This window comes from Castanea sativa, chromosome 11, assembly GCF_040712315.1.
Source record: "Castanea sativa cultivar Marrone di Chiusa Pesio chromosome 11, ASM4071231v1".
NCBI lineage: Eukaryota > Viridiplantae > Streptophyta > Magnoliopsida > Fagales > Fagaceae > Castanea > Castanea sativa.
Window position 1 is genome coordinate 13,514,089 of NC_134023.1, and position 16,518 is coordinate 13,530,606.

The 16,518-nt window shown below is 33.7% G+C and overlaps 2 protein-coding genes across 5 annotated transcripts; one reads left to right on the forward strand and one right to left on the reverse strand.

Moving 5' to 3' along the window:
- The first annotated feature begins 237 nt into the window (after nucleotides 1–237).
- LOC142615810 (xylan O-acetyltransferase 1-like) lies at nucleotides 238–4,108 on the forward strand. The gene is made up of 5 exons (XM_075788655.1): nucleotides 238–1,060; nucleotides 1,211–1,382; nucleotides 1,875–2,074; nucleotides 2,466–2,624; nucleotides 3,638–4,108. Exons 1-5 carry the CDS (start codon nucleotides 621–623, stop codon nucleotides 3,984–3,986), a joined length of 1,320 nt encoding a protein of 439 aa, XP_075644770.1. The 5' UTR covers nucleotides 238–620; the 3' UTR covers nucleotides 3,987–4,108.
- A 714-nt stretch (nucleotides 4,109–4,822) lies between these two features.
- LOC142615809 (UDP-glycosyltransferase TURAN) lies at nucleotides 4,823–16,104 on the reverse strand. Of its 4 annotated transcripts, XR_012840860.1 has the most exons (18): nucleotides 15,913–16,104; nucleotides 15,664–15,791; nucleotides 14,016–14,049; nucleotides 13,700–13,755; nucleotides 13,462–13,602; nucleotides 11,615–11,763; nucleotides 11,442–11,531; nucleotides 11,264–11,330; nucleotides 10,812–10,875; nucleotides 10,607–10,721; nucleotides 8,287–8,453; nucleotides 8,051–8,161; nucleotides 7,907–7,968; nucleotides 7,539–7,591; nucleotides 7,341–7,416; nucleotides 5,742–5,870; nucleotides 4,987–5,137; nucleotides 4,823–4,868 (listed from the first exon to the last, which is right to left on the reverse strand). XR_012840860.1 is itself a non-coding variant. In XM_075788652.1 (17 exons), the coding sequence occupies exons 1-17, from the start codon at nucleotides 15,917–15,919 to the stop codon at nucleotides 5,114–5,116; spliced, it is 1,473 nt and encodes a 490-aa protein (XP_075644767.1). In that variant the 5' UTR covers nucleotides 15,920–16,104; the 3' UTR covers nucleotides 4,879–5,113. The 4 variants fall into 4 exon arrangements, 3 of the variants coding, with proteins under 3 accessions (XP_075644767.1, XP_075644769.1, XP_075644768.1); XM_075788652.1 differs by lacking the exon at nucleotides 4,823–4,868 and having other exon boundaries at nucleotides 4,879–5,137; XM_075788654.1 differs by lacking the exon at nucleotides 4,823–4,868 and having other exon boundaries at nucleotides 4,879–5,137; nucleotides 15,664–15,761; nucleotides 15,913–16,050.
- Between the last annotated feature and the right edge of the window lie 414 nt (nucleotides 16,105–16,518).

Below are 16,518 nucleotides of genomic sequence, written 5' to 3' on the forward strand. Positions count from 1 at the left end.
TTTGGAATCTAATTAATTTTGGCCATTTTCTAAAAGCGTAAAAGGGTTATTCTTAATTTCTTAATCTATGCGCCACTAACATCGAAAGCCAACCTCCACAAAAAGAAAAAGAAAGAAAAAAAAATACAAAAAGTTAAAAACTTCTTGAGTAGCCCTCCATGATTACCAAACCCACCTCACACCCCACTATCCCTCACACACATACACCCAAAGGAGCAAAGGAAAAAAAAAAAAGTTGTAGACTAATCTTAAGATTAGACAAATTTGATTAGGTATCTTTCTCTCTCCAACTCCATGAAGGTGAAAGTGATAGAGAAATGGATGCATCAAGGTCCCAAAAGGCCTTAAACTCTTGAGAACCACTTGCTTTGAATCCACACCTCTATCTTTCTGTCTCCTATACCAAATAAGTTAAAACATATTTAATACTAGCCATTTCTCCCATGTTATCTTGTACATCTCTTTCTAGATATGCATGTGTTGCTGTCCTCTCTGGGATCTCAATAAGGTTGTCTGTGGAGTGTGGAGTCATGAAGCGTGTATCCATAGCTTCTTGCAACTATTTTATCTCATGACTAATTACTGATTTCCCTTGTGTTACTACAATTTGCCCTCTAAAAATGAAGCTTGGTGGTGATGGCAGCCAAAAGGGCACCAACCTCTCAATCTATGTTACTGTTTTCGTCTCAATATTTCTCTTTGGGTGCTTCTTCATCAATGATAAGGTTGAGTGGATGTCTTATTTTCCATTATCAAGGCCTAGCCCTCAAGAAATCCAATACCAGAGATCAGCACCAAATGACACAATTATAGAAAGCAACAAGAATAGCATATCCACTATGGCAAAGATAGATGGAGAGGACAATGAAGAAATTGAGTTGCCACCAGAAAATTGTGATATCTTTGTAGGAGAATGGGTTTTGGATGAAGTAAACCACCCTTTGTACAGAGAAAATGAGTGTGAGTTTCTATCAGAACAGGTGACTTGTTTGAAGAATGGAAGACAGGATTCTTTGTACCAGCATTGGAGATGGCAGCCTAGAGACTGTTCTTTGCCCAAGTAAGTAATAAAAAGAAAAATTTTAATGCATTGTGAGTTATGTCAAGTAGCACATATATATGGATTGGACCCTGTACTTTTCAATGTTATTGATTGTCTCTTGTTTGAGATTGGTAATCCTGGTTTTCTTTTTTATTGGGTTTTGCAAAGGTTTAAAGCAAAACTGTTGCTTGAGAAACTAAGGGGAAAGAGGCTTATGTTTGTAGGCGACTCCTTGAATAGGAACCAATGGGAATCCATGGTTTGCCTGGTTCAGTCTATCATTCCTCCTACCAAAAAGAGCATGAGCAACTCTGGTTCCCTCTCTGTCTTCAGAGTTGAGGTCTCTCTCTCTCTCTTTCTCTCTCTCTCACACACACACACACACAAAGTAAAGGACCCATTACAATGAATGTGATTAGTGCCACATTAATAAAAAAAATTAATATTTCTTTTTTATTTTTTTGGAAATGTGTTTACATTGATTCATCAGTTAGTAAAACCTATGCAGTAAAATTTGTAATATATTTAACATTACCTTTTGAAATTAGACTAAGAGTCTTCAACCATGTATTGAAACACTGCAAACTGAAAAGTGGATACACATTTGAAAGATGTTTAGCTATGGACCTTATTGTCTGTATCTTGGTAATAACACATCAGTGCATAGTTTGAAAACTGCATGTTTATCTAAGGATGTAAAGCTTATATTGAGCTTGGGGAACAAATACCATAGAAATTTGAACAATGCAGATTATATGTGATAGAGAGAGTTTTTTCATGATTTAGAAAAAGGATTTCTACTCTGGATTAGTCATATTCTTTGTACTTTCAGGAATACAATGCTACGGTGGAATTTTATTGGGCACCGTTTCTTGTTGAATCCAATTCAGACAGTCCTAGAATGCACAGCATATCAGAACGCATAATAATGCCTGAATCAATTTCAAAGCATGGAGTTCATTGGGAAGGTGTAGACTACCTTATATTCAATACATATATATGGTGGATGAAATCATCCAAAATGAAAGTCTTGTAAGTACTAAAATAGTTCAAAGTTAATTTACTCAATGCTCATTTGAATAGAAGTATTTAAAAGGAATGTTTGGAAATCAATTTTTAATTTAAATGCCTTAATTTAAGGATGAACTTGAGATATATTAATTTATCGATTTGAAATAAGTAGATGCAAAATGTTGTTTTCAAATCCATAACATCACAATTTTTTTTTTTTTGGTTAGGGTAAAATCTCTAAAACCCAAATCATCATATATTATTAAAATTTCATATCAAGCAATTTATACTAGCAAATAACATTTGTTCTCAAAATCCCTTGATTTTAAATCTTCAAATACAATTGTAATTTAGTTTCTCTCTTATACATACATAATAGGCCTAATTCTTCATATTTGGGTTGATAAAATAGACGAGGATCATTTGATGAGGTGACCATTGAGTATGATGAAATCCAACGGCATATAGCATATGAGAGAGTTTTGAGGACATGGGCAAAGTGGGTGGAGAAAAATGTGGATCCTAAGTCTACCTCTGTCTTCTTCAGAAGCATGTCACCTACTCATATCAAGTAAAAAAACATACCCTTAATTTACTTCTTTTTTTGAATGTTATTCTACTTCTATAATGATATAATTATCTATTTGGATTAGCATTGGAGTCTAGAGGTACACTTGCATTACACAATAGAGAAAAACCTATTGCACATAGTGTGTGGACATACAATCTTTTATAGTTAAATTGTGACTTGAAGTCACAATTTTCAATTTGAAACATGACTTCAAGTTACAATTTCTATTAAACAGGACAATGTGTATGCATACACTGTGTGCAACAAAACATTGCCCCCACACAATATGAGCATGCTATTAACTCTTTTCTGCAAGGATAAATTAGCTATGGTCTTGTTTTGTTAATATATGGTTGATTTTTTTCAATCAAACTTTTTAATTTTGAAATTTTCTAAATTAAAAAAAAATCAATATAATATGTTATATAGTATCATCTAATTTCACAAATATTTCGTTATTTACTCTAACTTTCAAGTGCTTTGTTGGAAAAAGACATAGTATTAAGTATTAACTTTGAAATATTTACTTAGCTTGAGTTAAGGAAGAATGTTAGGAAAAATAAATTTTATCAATCAAGTTAACTAAAACCCATAAAAAAATTGTATCTTCAAGTTTTATTTATTTATTTGGTGACTCACTAATTTTGAATGTTCTGTCAGTTTCAGAAACATATATTACAAATAACAAATTTACAAGACCTTAGTATTTGCCTATTTGGAGTCACCGTTGCCCATAAAATCCTTTTTCAATTTATATAGCCATTAGTTTAAAGACAAATTGTTGGAATGTGTGTATCATTATGGCTCATCTCATTTAAGATGATACTGTAGATCCAATATGTGAGGAAACTTAGATGTATGTGAATTATAATAACTGGATGATAGAACCAATTGTAATGTACAATTGCTTTATAATTCATTATTGAAATAATATAACATATCGTTGTTTCGTTGAGAGGATCACTTTGATAACTTTCATTTATCTTTTAATGTGAATGCAAATGCACACACAGGAGCCTAGACTGGAACAACCCAGATGGGATCAAATGTGCTAATGAGACAACTCCATACTTGAACATGTCAACCCCATTGTATGTGGGCACGGACCACCGGCTCTTCTTGGTTGCATCAAATGTGACCCAATCCATGAAAGTTCCAGTTTACCTCCTCAACATAACCATCCTCTCTGAGTACCGGAAAGATGCACACACCTCGATTTATACCAATCGCGGAGGCCAGTTACTCACACCGGAGCAAATGTCTGACCCGGCTAAATATGCGGATTGTATCCACTGGTGCCTACCCGGGTTGCCTGATACATGGAATGAGTTCCTTTACACACATATACTTTCTCGCCCATAATTAATAGATTCATCAACTAGTTTTGTAACCAAATTTTCTCACCAAAATTATGAGAAATGAAAAAGCAATGGGGAATTTGGATCCGGGTATTGCACCGGATGCAATTACACTACATCCACTCACATTAATTTTTTTTGCCTTTTTTTTTAACTTTTAACTTTTTAACTTTTCTATTATTTAGATTGAAAGTTTCTTTTTTTAAACTTTCAATCTCAACAGGCGTTGCGAATCAGGCCTAAATTATGTTGGTGTCGTATCGTGCAGTAGTTGTTTTTTTTAACTTTTTTATTATTTAGATTGAAAATTTCTTTTTTAAACTTTCAATCTCAACAGGTGTTGCGAATCAGGCCTAAATTATGTTGGTGTCGTATCGTGCAGTAGTTGTTCTGTTCCTCAGTGTTAATCCAATAACCGAACTCCCATTATTGCAGTGATTATTGACATATATCCAACAAAACTGTCAATTTCTCGAACCACTCAAAGCCAGATCAGCCAAAACTTAATGATTGTCAACCAAACAATACGGCAAATACAATCGGCAGGGAAACACAAGATACCACAAGTTTCTCTTTTTTGGCTGGCCACAACTAAATGCTTCAAGAGAACCATAAAACAAAGAGTCTCGTCCCTTATACTGTCATTAACAACATAAAAGAATATGACACAATTGAGTGGTCTAAACTTACCACTTAACTGTATAACAAGTAGCATAAGATCTCATTGAGTTCTAAATTTTGTACATAGCAAAAATCAACAACTATTATTCCTTGTTTGACTGGGGCAGAAGATTTCCATGCCAAATCAAACGTCAGTTTATTTTATTTTATTTTATTTTTGTGGATAACAGCACTCCATTATAGCAGTATAGTGGCACCGGGATAACTGCACTCCATTAAGTAATTAATCAAATTTACTTTTCAATTTTCATTGCAAATGGTGTATACATTAACTTGTAAAGAAAAAATAAAAAAATGAGAGACAAAAATTCCAACTCACATACTTGTTTCCCTGAGATATATCAATATGATGTGTAATCCACCTTATACTATAATCCAACAGATGAGATGATAAACCTAGCTAACATTGCTAACTTTACAACCTTATCCATTTCATCTGGATACTAGAAATCAATTCAAGTTCCGAGAGAGAACCTGCAAGTCAAAAACCTCTTATCAGGTTCAGAGGCATATAAAAGATAAAAGACAACAGACACAATTGTAATGAGGAAGAACGAACTAGTCAAAGTCAAAATTTGATAGATAGGAATATCAGTCTAGTGCAAATTGTATATGCACTTAAATTGAACGCCAGCTATAGCAATTCAAAGTTACAAACATGAGGAACAAAAAATCCACAATGTATCTGTGTATGTATCAGACAAAAAATCCACAAGTATCTATGTATGTATTAGTTGGCTTCACGTTACACTTAATGTAACTCTTTGAACTGCTACACCATTTAATAGCTTTTAGTTAAAATTAATATTTTTCCGAGTCCACCATTGACACAAACATGTCCATATATCCGATTTAAAGCTCATTTAATTTATTAGATTTTTCATAAATATTTTAAAAATAAAACATTGTTTTATACGAGGTAGTTCTTAATCTTCAATTATCTTGATATTTGACAAATATGATGGGCATATATAAATCACATTATCATACATTCTGGGTAGGAGTGTTCAACACCTACCCACTCACCCACCCACCTACACTCAGAATTATAGATACCCATATGAAAGAATCAACTTGCCTTGGATACTAATGGCTTGGCATGCTTTTCCCACTCAGTAGCCCATCTTGCAGATGAACCCATTTCCAAGGTACCATTTCTCAGTGACTTTAAAGCATCACAACCATCTGGAAAACCCTTGAATAGCATCTGAAGATATACAGAGAACATAAAGCTTTGCCCCAAACAATACGCAAAACACTTGAGGCAATTATGTTGACAGGTCAACATAATGAAACTAAGCTCATTTTGAGTTGAATTACTGCATTAGTTTGTTTCCGGTAATTATTTACTTCAATAGCAGAACACTAGATGATGTTAGATAATGCCCCAAGATATTGAAACAAGTAAAATTCATGGAAATGCAACAAATCTGCTCATGGACAAAATTAGCCATATATATTTTGATAATTTAATAGTTACAACCTTTGAGGGAAGGGGGGGAGATTTAAACTCTGAATGTCTCTATTGGAAACAATTGGAGGTGCCAATCAGATGAGCTACAAGGCTCTTGGCTAGCCATATATTTTTAGGAAGGAAGCAGGAGAAAATTGCAATTATTTGTTGCCAAGGGACGCCAAATAATGATATTTTTTCATGGGTTCTACTAACGTATGCCCTTAGGGCATATGTTAGTAAACCATTTTAAGAAAATTTTTATGGAAAAGTGATTAACTTTTTTGAAAGCATTTTCAATTTCCCATAAAAAGTTTCCTAAAATGGATGATTAATATACGCCCTAAGGGCATACATTAACCAGACCATTTTTTTCATTTGTCTTGGAAAAATTATCCATAAAGAAGAGGGTGGGGGCCATAAAAAAATAATATTGTCAGAGAATATAGTGGTTACACTGTCCAATGCATTAGTTGAGGTTGAAAGCACGAAAGTTAACAGTCATGTAGTCTTCTTTTTTTTTTTCTTTGAAGCCAAAGATATAAAGAAAAGAGGAAGCAAAAAAAAATCAAAGTTAGGTCAGTTAGCCAATGAACAAGAGTTATGATATTTTCTGTTCTGACCCAGATAAGTGGAAGAACATGTTCTAAAAAACCGACCTCATATTTGGAAAACCTGAACTAGATTGTTTGTTCGGTTTTTATTTTATATTGTTTTAAATGTAATATAATTTGGTTTCTGTGTGGGTGGTTGGTTAATGCATACTTATACATAATAAAAACTACAGTTTCCTGCTCATGTATTGGGTTGAATTGCACTCTCCAACCTATTCCAACAATTTTTCACCTCCATTAGTGGGCCATTGTCTAGAACAAAAAGTTACTAAACTAGGAGACTTGCAAGTCATGTGACTAAATAATGCAACACGGTACCAATTATGACATAAAACAGTAAACAGAAATAGTAAAATGAAACATTTGATTTCTTCCCCTTAGTCTTCTCAACAACTAAAGGAAAAAAATATATATATAACTTTATCTAGTTTTATCATCCATTATCTTCTCTTCCTCCATTAGATAAAAAACCAACCAAAAAAAAAAAGTGTGACCTGGGTTTAGTATAACCGATTAACCATATATGACCTTAGTCAACTAATAAACTTATGAAGAGTTCAATAACTAACTCTGAACAAGGAGAAAAGAAGGGGCCTTTTTTTCAACTTACCATGAGTTCATCAGCTAGCTCTGAAGAAGTAGAAAAGAGGAGACCATTTTTTTTAACTTTTACAAGTTCTTCAATGCTTCAGAAAATGTGAAACAAATAATACCATTAATAATGGGATAATATCATTAAAATAACATATAGCATTGCTCAAGCACACATTGAAGTCAACATACCAAGAAACATACAACAAAATCTTACCAAGAGTAGGAAACGGCACAAGCAGGCAGTCCACAACCGAACATATCCACAACCTGATAGCCAACATTGTTATATTTTAGAAGCGGAGAATGGAAAGAGATTTGAGAAAAGGTTTATGACTCAATCAATCAGTCCTTCACCTTAGCAGATATTTATATTAGAATGATATGAAAAGATTAAAAGAATACCCTTGTGCTAAAATATAACAATAAATTCATATAAAAATAATAATAATACAAAAATAATAATAACATGAGTAACGCTAACAACATTATTTGTTAAGTCAAAGATTGCTTATGTGCCCACAAAAATATCCTTATACCCTCTACATGGCTTTATCCTATAACAGGAAACAGACAATAACTTACCTTCATTGGAAGGTCTAACCCTGAAGAGGAAGTGTGCAGACATACGCCCAAGTCTGCTGATCCTGTGAATATAGCAAATATATTGGCATTTGATAGCTTCTTGGAAGAAAGAAGTGAAGAAGAAACAAAGAATAAAGAACCTACCCAAGAGCAATGGGTAATCCTCAGCTGACAGCCACATGGTACGAAATGCCACACGTTTGAGGTGTAACCTCCTTATTTTCTCTTCATATTTTTCTTTTTCAGGTCCTTTACCTTCATGAAAAATAGATCTCAAGTCAAAAGGTGTCTGAATCAAAATTGATGTTTCACTTATGTGTGTGTGTGTGTGTGAGAGAGCACACTTGCACATATATACATACATATAGATACATTATTACCTGTAATGATGAACAACAACCTCGGGTACACATATTGCTTTCCATCAGAGATTGCCTTCCATAGAAACTCTTCATTGGTTGAATCATCTTCATTTAATACTGCAGCAACACGCCTATCATACATTACTGCTGCCTCTAAGAGAATGCTAAAATCCTCATCTGGGGTCCTGGGGAATAAAAAAGAGGTTTCATTCACCAAGAAAAGAATATTTTTCATCATAGATTTATCTGAAAGATAAAACATTCAGATGCGGGTATTTTGAAAAACCTATAAGAAATCATAAATGTTATGCAACACCCATAAAATCAGAATACAAGTGAACTTGCAAGGTTGTTCATATTTAGCCTACGGTGGCTTACCATGCCAACAAACAAGACATCATGTAATGATAACAATAGCAAATTACATTCAGTCCAAGTATTTTACACTCATTCTGTTATCATCTATAGCATTCCTTCTTATCGCAACCAATAATTGTCAAGACCACAGACCTAAACCATGTTATTAAATATAGAGGACACCAGTAGTAGGAGGAAAGAGTCTGCTGCAGTATCTTGCATTTGTTGGATACAATTTTTCATTATATGGGCCACTGTTCTCTATTTTCATTTCTCCTATTTATTACTTTATGGAAATTAGAAGAATGCCTAGAGAGTTGCAGCTGGTACCTCCTGGTGTTTCCAACGGAGACGTCCAAGGTTCAAATCCCTTAGCCCAATTGTAACTATCGAATTATCAAAAAGAAATTAAAAACGAATAATATGGGAGGACTTGTTCTTTTTTGTTGTCCCCCTTTTTTTGGTGGAAGACATCATATTGATAGTAACGCAGGAAACATGACATGGGCGCTAATTCTTACTACTATTCATTTGACACTAGAACATTTTTTTTGGAGGGTGATATGTCTTTTAATAAGATTAGCCACAGTATGAATTCATGTACTCTCCACTGTGTTTAAACTAAATTCATTAGGGTGATATATCTTTTAATAAGATTGACCACAGTATGAATCTTCTCCGGAGCAGCTGACCAGCGAAAATAGCAAACTTTCTAGGAGCCTTGTTAACACTCTTTTGATCATGTACTCTATCACTCGCTTTTTATATAATACATCTTAACATAAATGTAACTTTAAGCATACAGATTTCGCGGAATTTTCTTGTTAAGAGATTGTTTTACTTGGTAATTGTGCAATAATAATTGGAAAATTAGTTTGGTAAATGTCAGAGTCCTTTATTATGGACTATCACTTGCTTTTTATATAATACATCTTAACATAAATGTGACTTTAAGCACACAGATTTCGCTGAATTTACTTGTTAAGAGATTGTTTTACTTGGTAGTTGTGCAATAATAATGAGAAAATTAGTTTCGTAAATGTCTAACTTTAAGCATACATCTTAACATAAAGTTCTTTATTATTATAAGTAAATTCATAAATGATCAAAAAGAGCTACCCATGTACACGGGCCATAAACAAAGGAAACAGAAAAATAAAGAGGTGAATGTCAGAGTTCTTTTGTTTTAAATATAGTCACTTTATGCTCAACGCAGGCAATATGGAGAGAGAACAACAATTATACATTTAATGGTGTGAAGCAGTCAATTGCAGTACTTAAATCATCATGTGTGAAAATGTTGATTGAGTGGTCCCTTACTCTTGGCCCAAATGATATTCATCCAGTTATATGTTTCATTAATTTTGTTTCTTTTTCGTATGAAATTCTTTTTTGATTAAAAATAAATAGTTTTACTGGAGAAAAAAGAACAAGGGTGTAGTACCTTATTAGAAAGGATGTACACAAGAGTAAACCCAATAGTACCTAAACAAATTAAGTTCTATATAGCATATCTGAAAAAATCAAAGATTCAAGGGAGAAGAAGGATTCATAGCCTTGGTCCACATGTGAAGAGTCCTTAAGACTACATTCTTCAATCCTCCAACCAATATCTCCCATCCCTCAAATATCCCCCTCTTCTTTTCTCTCCAAATACACCACATTAAACACAAGGGAATGGCCTTCCAAATATCAATTCCGTCTTTTGTATTTAACTCTAAAACCATATTATTCTTTAGGGGAACCCTCAACAAATCATGTTTTCTCCTCTATTTTAATAATAATTCATTAGTTATAAAAAAAAAACTTGAGAAATAATTTTAAAAAATCACATAATCATGGCAGCTGATAAAGGGAATTAAGCTGAAGAAGCACCAATTTAACATAACAATTGGACATGCCAAACCAAATTCAAAGATTATGGCAATAAATATTCAGAGTTTACAAGATCAATAAATTCATCAAAGGAAGAGGAGCTCACCAGCTGGTGCTGCTTACAACAAGTGCTGCCCTATTTGGCTTCAAGAAAATGTCAGTGCCAACCTGGGTAGTAAACAGAGTCTCATTTAGCTCATAGTTCCCCATTCCTAAACTTCCTGCAAGAAGTATGTAACTTGACCAAAAGAGTCATTTCCACTAAACCTCAATTAAATTGGGAATAACAGATAGTCAAAAGTTACACTTACCACCACTAACACAATCCCCAGATCCAAGAGGTTGACGGAGATCTTTATCTAGTCTACAAAACAACTACAAGTGATCCACATGTCAGACATAATTCTTCAATCAAACAATCTTGATTAGAAGCTGACAAAGAAATACTATCTTTATAGGTAATAACAATTTTATTAACCAAAAAAGAAAAGAATCATACAAAGGAAGCCAATAGAGTATACTAGATGTTTCTTTTTTGATAATTAAAACTTTTATTAGAAAAGGAAAAGGGAAAGACACAAAAAGTAATGTATAAAATCCCTTTACAGATAATACAACTCAAAAAGAAAGAGCGTCAATCCAATCAATAAAAGACATGGAGGGGTGCCACCTAGGGCATGCATCCAAGCAAACAAAGACCTTACAATAAAGAGTTAATGAATGAGCTCATCGTTGAAAGTATGAATAGAAATACTTGCTTCACCTTGTGCTTTTCCTCTAGTGAAGTGGGATGGAAAAACTCAGGTGGCTGATCATATAACACTGTTGCCCTATCAATGTCAAACCAGAAGAAGATATGAAAATAACCATTAGGATTTTTTACCAAAAATATTTATAAAGCAATAAAAAAAAATTGCAAACTTTTTAGCTGACCATCTTACTTTATCCCCCAGTTTTGAGCCAGTTCATGTTGCATTGCCTTTGTTACACATAGGGAACCATCTGCCATCTTCCCATAACGATTCTCAATCCTAAGAACACATCCAAAAATTATTAAAACAATGTACATCTAAAAAAGGATATCATACACAAAAGCATGGATGCAAGTTGGTACCAGCGATATACAGAGACAAAGCGACTATTTCTCCCAAGGGATAAACCGAGTAGTGTATATCCAAAATTATGCCAATCAATTATAAACGCAGAATTCCTAAGCGAACTTGCCCATCTTACAGCCACTAAGGTTGGAACGGAAGGAGGATTCTACAGAAGCAAGTAAGAATTAGAACTCAAATTATTAGAATTCTAAGACAAATTAAAAAAATAAAATAAAAAATCAAGAATCCGGGGGACACACAATGACACACCGATTGAGACAAAATACAACATATATAATCAAGTGACAAAAAATGTTGAAAAATTAAAGACAAGGATTTTAATGAACTATATGATTAACAAGAACAAAGGATCCAAAATGTGATTATTTCCAATTCATTCATTCATCTTCATGATATACAATAATGAATATGGTCCAGATACTCCATGATTCAAGCAATAACAAAATGTGCCTGTAGTGATATTCCACCGAAATTTTCAGTACATGTGCCAAAATAGGCCGCTTTTTTTACAGGACATGTGCCAAAATGGCTGTTATTCTTCAAACATAAACCCACAACCTTCAGAGTCACCTGAAAGTGTAAAGAGCCAACTATAGACCTCCCAAGATGGGTAAAACCATCCAGGGAAAAAAATTCAGAGTTTGCACAGAGATGCCTTCACTTCAACCATGTACTTGCATGTAGCACTTTTAGTAATCACTAGAAAGAAGATGTATCATAGCAATTGATACAATCAGGTATAATAACATCTCATTATATGCTATGGTTGATAAAAAATTGAAAAAAAAAAAAAACTATTGGAAATATATCATTTAGTTATCACAATCCTTTTTTTTAGTGATAAATTACACGCATACCCAAGTGGATCTTGAACCCAACCTCACCCTCCAACCAATTATTATGGAAGAAGGAAGTGCCAGTCAAGCTATAGCTCATTGGCCATTTAGTTATCACAATCACTCATCCAGCCATTATGACAATAGATTTAGTAAAAATTGATTTTTTTTTTTTTTTTTGGCGTGGAAGAGTAGCATTTTTCTTCATTTAGAAATGAGGATGTATGTACCTGGACCATAAGCCACCATACCTCTACATGTCTTTCTTTTTCCCCCGGAAAAGCTGTATGCAGTTATCCTAATCTATGGGAGATATTGCAATATGCACCCTAATTACAGTATTCTGCAATTAACACCCTAATTCAAGATTAATTAATAAAATATTACTAATTCCCACACTATGATCCAAATCCATATCTCACTTAACAAACTAGCGGATAGTTATCTACCATAACCTTTGAGAGCATTTGCAATGTGCACCCTAAACTACAAAAGTTACACAATCATTATCCTAATTTGAGATTAATTTGGATGGTGGCATGGACATTGCAAATTATTCTCGAATTACGGTGTTGATTGCAGCATTTTTAAATTTATGACGAACATTTGTAAATTTTCTTATAGTTCAAGGCAGATTGCTACAAATTTTTTTTTTTTTTGAGAAACCAGATCGCTACAATTAACCCATAAAATAATATGCAATTGCAACTGCAACAACAGGAAAGACTTACAAATGAGACATTTGTATTTAACTATCACTTGACCTCCTTTGTCATAAGAAAAGTCAAACTTTTGCTAAAAAATGCTTTTATCAATATAGGATTCTTTCATGTATTAAGCAAGAACCAACACAAAAGATGAGGATTTCAAGGGCGAAGTAAATATAATAAAATCAACGATCAAACTTTTTTTGCCTAGAACAATCAAAGACTATTAATACTACATATGCCATACAGTTGTTAAATAAGAAACACCGTATACTCCCAAAATGAAATATGAGGGTTCACCTGCACAATAAAAACATCAGGAGAAGGTATCTTTAGACAAAGAAACCAGAGAAGCATGAAAAACTGAATTATTGGCTTGAGCAGAAGTATTATGGGGCGAAATATCCTGGGTAATCCTTGAAAGATTTTTGGCCATTGTGTCTGCAAATCAAAACAATATACAATAAATAATCAAAAGAAAATGATAGACACAAAATCCCCAGTCTAATAACATATTGAAATATCTCCACCACAATACCATTGTGTGAATATGTATGGATGGGTGACTTAGAACTGCAATGTGGGGCTCAGAACCTATTCAAACATTCAAATTTGTGGTTAAAGCAGCACACTTAGTAATAGCTTGACTGAAAGACCCCAAAACCCTTGAGAGGAAACAGATAGGAGAGTTCATAGATAACTAAAGAGTAAAACTCACCAAAAGATCAGTTTAGCCCCAAAAAAAAATTTTTTTTTTTTTTTAAATGAGAGATGCCTGCAACAATTGGATTAAAAAAAAAAAAAAAAAGGTTCTTTACATTTTATTTTTTTTTCCAAATAATAGAAAGGTTTACCTCCATATGCAATGATGTCCACTTCTAGAGATGCCTGCAAAATCAAAAGAAAAGTTTGCAGATGAGTTGAGAAACCAAGAAACATGAGAGATCGGAATGAAAATGATAGAAATTTCATAACTTGAAGAAATATGGAGCTGTAAGAGGAAAATTTGATCTAGTAGATATACACTACTCCACATATATTTCCAAGCTAACCAAAATAAGGCTCAGTTTCAGCACTCCTTTAACAGTTTCAATAACCCTGGACAATACTCATTTCACCAGTCATCACTTTGTGTGACAACAAACAATGTTAAATGGGATTAATAGATGCAGTTAGAAAATGGAAAGCAATCAAAAAAACAAGATGGCGATCACTGCATGCTAATGTTATTGTGCCAATGTCTAAAGATTATGTTCAAGGAACCCATAATCTCAAAAATAAGATGAGTGCAGAGGCAGCAAATAATAATCAATCATCAACCCTAGTACTGTTACAATGCCATTTCCTTTCTTATCTCACCTCCCACAAACTACAAACCTTATAATATCTCTCATGTTATACTTTATGTCATTCCATCAAAAAAAAATTACTTTACCAAAATTTGAAGTTATAATACAAGTGCCGAACTCTAACTTTGATTAACAATACTAAACTAGTACCCCAAAAAAAATGTGAAATATATGATGGTCCCTAAGATTTGATTTGGGTTCTATTTTTTTCCCTGAAATTTGAAAAGTTCGTTTATAGTCTTCAAAAAAAAATGCAAACATACCAAGTTAGTCCTTCTCTAACCTTTCCATTAGAGGAGCGCTACGTGAGTTTCTCAAATTTTGCCACATAAACAAGAATTAGAATGTCAAGGCTATGAATGAACTAGCTTAGTACATTTCACAATTCTTTTAGGACTAAAAGCTACCTTTCAAGTTTCAAGCCAAGAGCATCAAGGCTGTCGCTCATCTAGCACCTTCTAGTTTCCATTGTTCAAATCCTCATTCCCCCAGCTATTGAATTATCCAAAATAAAAATAAAAATTCAAATTCAAATTCCAAAACCCATATCTTTAAGTTTTTTATTTTTTTGGTTGCATGGCCTAGTCTTTTTGCTAGATGAAGTTTAAGGGCTTCCCGAAGATCCTAGATCAATTAAGCCTTCTTCACACATAAACCCCATGAGTTTACATGTGTTTAATAGGTCAGTGTGCCTGACCCATTTTCTCTTGCATCACAAAATTGGTAGATAGTCATTCTAGGTGCCTGAACCCCCTTTTTTCTTTTTTTCTTTTTTTGTTGCCAAAAATAAAACACAACAACATAGTTGAAATCATCCAGATTTACCCAACGAACAAACAGCACTTGTATTAAGATCCATACAAGCAGCATATTAGTACACAAGTCAAATTAATTGCTCATCTATAATAAGACTTCAATTAATTACATTTACCACCTTCAATTCACTGTCAATAAATAAATCCAAATACTACTGCACACCCTCCGCTTGATGTTCAGTTCACAAGTACAAGTTCTCGTGGAGTGAGGGGCAAGGCTCGGGTTCAAGTCTCCGTGATCAAGACTCACACGCATATACACTTAAATTAACGCATATACACTTAAATTAATGTGGACTAAGAAACACACACAAAAAAAAAAAAAAAAAAAGATGAACCTGTCGGGCAAGTGAAAGAGCATGATACTGCATCCGAGGGCTTCGACCGAGGTCTCCCAATACCACCACGCACGCCCTCCCTCTCTTCCCGTTTTGCCCTTCATAATCGTTCATTATTACATCAAATTCTGAATTAAAAATGAGCTGTTGTATCGGTAGTTTTGTAATTGTGTGAATCAATTCAACCAAAAAAAACAAAAACAAAAACAAAAAAAAAGTAAAATTAGAAATGATCTTTTTTGTGTTTACCTGACATTTGAGAAAATCAAATCCACTTGAAAAATCAAATTCTACACAGACACAGTTTCACTCTCTAGCTCTCTCGTTTTACAGGAAATGTGAAACCCAGAAAGAGACGGTGACTTCAAATCCACTGCAAACCCGACCCGGAAATAATATGCAGAGAGAATGGGCTTAAGTTATGGACTGCTCGACTTGTTTGGACTTGGATTTCCCTAGCCCATTTTAATGATTTTTCTTTTTAAATTTATCGGTTTATTTAGGTAAATTCCAATAAACTATCCCTCAAGTTTGGGCTAATACTAACAAGGTCCAGAACTTTTCAAAAATGACCAAATTGATCCTTGGACACAATTTGGTTCCCAAACGGCGTTTAGGCTGTTATTCATTTTCAGCCTTTCTTTTGCCTCTCCTCACTTAGAATCTCCCTTCTTTACCGAATGTTTATATATATGTTCATGCTAATATCAGAACAATTTTGAGACAAAACCCAAATTAAAAAAAATACCCACAGATACACAAATAATTATACCCAAATCCCACCTATCAAACCCAAATCAAAAATAAAAAAATCACCAAATCCTTTGTCACCCAAAGAAAACCCAATCCCTAAAC